The 3924-nt window shown below is 36.4% G+C and overlaps 1 protein-coding gene across 2 annotated transcripts in view; it reads right to left on the reverse strand.

Moving 5' to 3' along the window:
* LOC107722074 (translation initiation factor eIF-2B subunit gamma-like) overlaps positions 1 to 3924 on the reverse strand; it is a 38573-nt gene that overhangs the window by 6178 nt on the left and 28471 nt on the right. For both annotated transcript variants that reach the window (XM_016530299.1, XM_016530298.1), the window contains exons 7-10: positions 2809 to 2942; positions 2498 to 2688; positions 2313 to 2375; positions 2047 to 2195 (exon numbers count right to left, since the gene is read on the reverse strand). In XM_016530299.1, coding sequence (XP_016385785.1) covers positions 2047 to 2195; positions 2313 to 2375; positions 2498 to 2688; positions 2809 to 2942 — 537 coding nt within the window. The remainder of the gene's footprint in view (positions 1 to 2046; positions 2196 to 2312; positions 2376 to 2497; positions 2689 to 2808; positions 2943 to 3924) is intronic.

The raw sequence follows: 3924 nt of genomic DNA on the forward strand, positions 1-3924 counted from the left end.
CCCATCAACCCCGAACCTCCCGAGCTTTGTAAACAACCACTCCTACATGCAAACAAAGGGCCGAAAAATGCAAGTGGCGCTTTTAAATGCCAGGGATTTCCTAATCCCTTCTTACTTTATGTTTTGAAAGAGTTGCTGTTCCTTTCTTTCCTTCCTCTATCCTTTCTTTCACTCCACTCTTCATGCACAGGCTAATTCGTACACGAGGGTCGCCACGTTGGCTCCAAGCTTGTTTTTTTGAAGGGAAAAACTGGTTTAAACCAAAGCTGTCTCCACCTAACAGGGTCCTTTTTCTTTACCACGCAGAGCTGATTTGGGACAGTTTGTGTTCAATGGCAAGCGAGATCACCATTAACCCAAATCAGTTTAAATCTAAACCGTTTTGGGTGAAGAAAAATGTAAAAAGCTGTGGGCAAAGAAAAAAAAAAACTTTGTTTATTTACAAGTCTATGATCTAAGAAAAGAAGCATGCAAGTTTAGCGAGATGTGAATGTTTGCTGAGGCTTCTTTTACTCATGCGTGTAACACTTGTAGCGAGACACTTGTTTCTTTGGGAATCATTACATCTACATTCATCACTTTTCTGTTAATTTGTTGTACCGGCGGCCTGTTCAGGGTCAGCGAACACCTTTAGGGGTCTGACAACGCAAGTTTCTGCTTTTGCTCAACACAACAAAAAGCAGCAGCATCCACCCCAACACCACCCACAGGCAGAAACGGGTCAGTCTCTCTGCGCATTATGTCTACGTCAAGCCCACTTTTAACCTAACAGACAAAATCTGAACTTTTGTTTCTACACGCTGAACATCTGATCCAAACCACTAAATACTTTGGAGACAGCCAATCTGTCTGTCATCCTAGACTTGTGGTCGGTACAGGACGACACAGGGGTGCATGAAATTGCAAAGGCTTTGTACACTATGTACACTACTATTTAAAATGTTGAAATTTATACGCTTTGAATTGATAAATGACAGTAAAAAACTTGGTATAAAAACTGGTATAAAAATTTGATTATTTAAAAGTACATTTTTAACTATTTCAAAGATGCTTTTATCAAATAATCCTTAAAATGTTCATGGTTTCCACAAGAATATTAAGCAGCACATACAGTTTCAACATTAATGGCAGTAAGAAATCAGCATATTAGAATGATTTCTGAGGGTTCATGTGACACTGAAGAGTAATGGCTGCTGAAAATCCAGATGTGCAATCACAAGAATAAATGACATTTTAAAATGTATAAAAATAGAAAAGTTAGAAGTTATTTTAAATTGTAATAATATGTCACAATATTACTGTTTTTACTGTATTTCCGATCAAACAAATGTTGCCTTAGTGAGCATTATGAGATAAAATCCCAAAATTTTGGAACAGTTATATATAATAGCCGATATGTCAATCTTGCAGATGGGCTCTGTCAAGTCTGATTCATTTAAGCAAATCATATCATTTCATTTTCATTTTTAAATCAAGGTTCCAATGCCTTCTGACCAACAAATTTCCATGATTTTCCTGTGTTATTTTTGTTTGTTCCTAAATCATAGCAACTGCACTGACAAATGAGTTAAGCATATGAATATTATATTATATTCAATATTGACTTTCCAAGACTTTTTTTTTTAATAATTTAATTAATTCCTCTGACTTCTCTAGCTCTGAAAATCACCATTGTAAAATTCCCAAATATTTCCAGGTTGTCCATGACTACTGGAAAGCTGCTAAAATTACTGGTTAAAAAAATAAATAAATAAATTGACAGTCTATGCTGAAAAGTGTTTCCAAAAGTCTGCAATGCATTTGGCTTTATTTGATCTATTGCAGCAACATGATTTAGTTATTTATTTAAACTATTTAGTTAAATACTGCTGTTTATTAGTATGTTTTTAAATATTATTACATTTAACCACTCAAAGAATGCAAATGACGTTATTTTGGTCAAACATCCTGTCTGGGTTTGATTTACAAATAAATTACTCATAAAAAGACTCTTTCTGAATCATATTCTCATAAACATTCAGAATGCACTTGAGTAAGATCACTTACCCTTCTTCAATAGTGACTCCATTCATGATGATGGAGTTGGTGATCTTCACCTTCTCCTTGATTGTAGATGATGTGCCAACATTTGAACGCTTGATGGATGTCTTGCCTGATATCTGACAAAATGGCCCAATAATGCTGTCACTTCCAACCTAAATAAAAGAGCCGGCATTACTTTATTTGAGGAGTAATGTATTTCAATATACATTTACAATATGCATTTTTAATCACAGACTGCATTATATTTGTGACATATCTATGGGACTCACCAAGGAGCGTTCTGAGACCACAGCAGTCGGATGGATTGGAGGGTCCTCAAACAGCTTTGGAACCTAAGGGATAAAGGAAACCATAATTCAGTGCAGCCATTGCATTGTCTCAAATGACTGTTTTGCGGACAGTTCACTGTAAAGGAAAATGTGCCATTGAAACAGTTCTTTCAATTTGTTCTCACCACACGATTGGCCTCTATATAAGCCGCGAGCATGTTCACACGATAACACATGCCCTCCTCCATGATGTGAACATAGCAGCGTAGCTTTCCACCATGGTAGGCCTCACTCATGTCTCCACGATGATCGTTCCAACATGACCTCTCCCGGGCAAGCTGGAGCAGCGCCTCATCTTTACTAGTGCTGAGGAGCTCTGTGAAGGCATGTATGCGGTTTTTGAAAGGTCACCATTTATTATGTACACCAAACATTCTCTTAAAAGGATGACAAATATGAACTGTGCAAATGCGAGTCATTACAAGTGGAAGCGTACCCAAATTGTGGTGAGCATCCTGTTGTTTTTGATTCTTCTCTGTATCCTCTGTTGCATTTTTGGAGTTTAAAGACTTGGAGAATTGCTTGCGCACCAAATACGGCACTAATTCCCCCCTGATTGAGGTGACAGACCTGTAAATAAAAGCATATGGTAACAACACAGGTTTGAGCTTGTACTTAAAAGCAGGGCTGTCAGTCATTTAAGACAAAAATAATTTTCTCACCGGTAGTGTATATGCTATTATTCTATCAAATTGATTAATTATTTAACGAATTCAAAGGCATTATTGTGGCAGAAGAGTAAAGTAACGAATAGCCATTACATAAACGGCTGTCAATTAACACTACTATTCCAAGGCTTGGTTAATTTTGATGTTTTATGCTTTCTTATGTTACATTTGTTTGGTTAAAATCAGGCCCGGTTCTACGGGGGTGCTAGAGGGTGCTAAGCACTCTCAAACGAAATCAGTAGCACCCTCAGTTAAAGCTGTAATAATGGCATTTTATTGCAGATTTGGCAAACTATCCAGTGCGTTATGTTTTGTGCTTTGGAGAACGGTTTCTATTTCAACGTGTTTTTGCAGAGTTTAGCAACGTAGCCAATCACATATAGAACTTCATTGATTATAACGTAACTGTGAGATCGCGATGAACTAAGATGATCGAGTGACAGCTTTTTAGCGATTATAAAAAGAGCGCTCGTTGCGCCATAGCAATGGATGGCACTACAGTTTAGAGCACCCTCACTAATTTAAGAAGCACCCTCAGTGATTTGATTCTCGAGCCGGGCCTGGTTAAAATACATTCAGAAGTGTAATAGTGTGAAATATCATAATTTAAAATGCCTGTTTTCTAATTAAATATATTATAAAATGTCATTTATCCCGGTGATTTTCAGTAACCATTACTCCAGTCTTCAAAGTCACATGATCTTTAAGAAATCATTCTAATATACCTGATAAGGTGCTCAAGAAACATTTTGTCTTATCAATGTTGAAAATGTTTATGCTGCTTAAGATTTTTGTGAAAAAAAACAATGACACAGTTTTTCATTATTATTTGATGAATTTAAAAGTTCAAAAGTTCAAATCTTTTGTAACATAAATATCTGTAC

This window comes from Sinocyclocheilus rhinocerous, unplaced genomic scaffold (assembly GCF_001515625.1).
Source record: "Sinocyclocheilus rhinocerous isolate Xijiao unplaced genomic scaffold, SAMN03320098_v1.1 scaffold484, whole genome shotgun sequence".
Taxonomy (NCBI): domain Eukaryota; kingdom Metazoa; phylum Chordata; class Actinopteri; order Cypriniformes; family Cyprinidae; genus Sinocyclocheilus; species Sinocyclocheilus rhinocerous.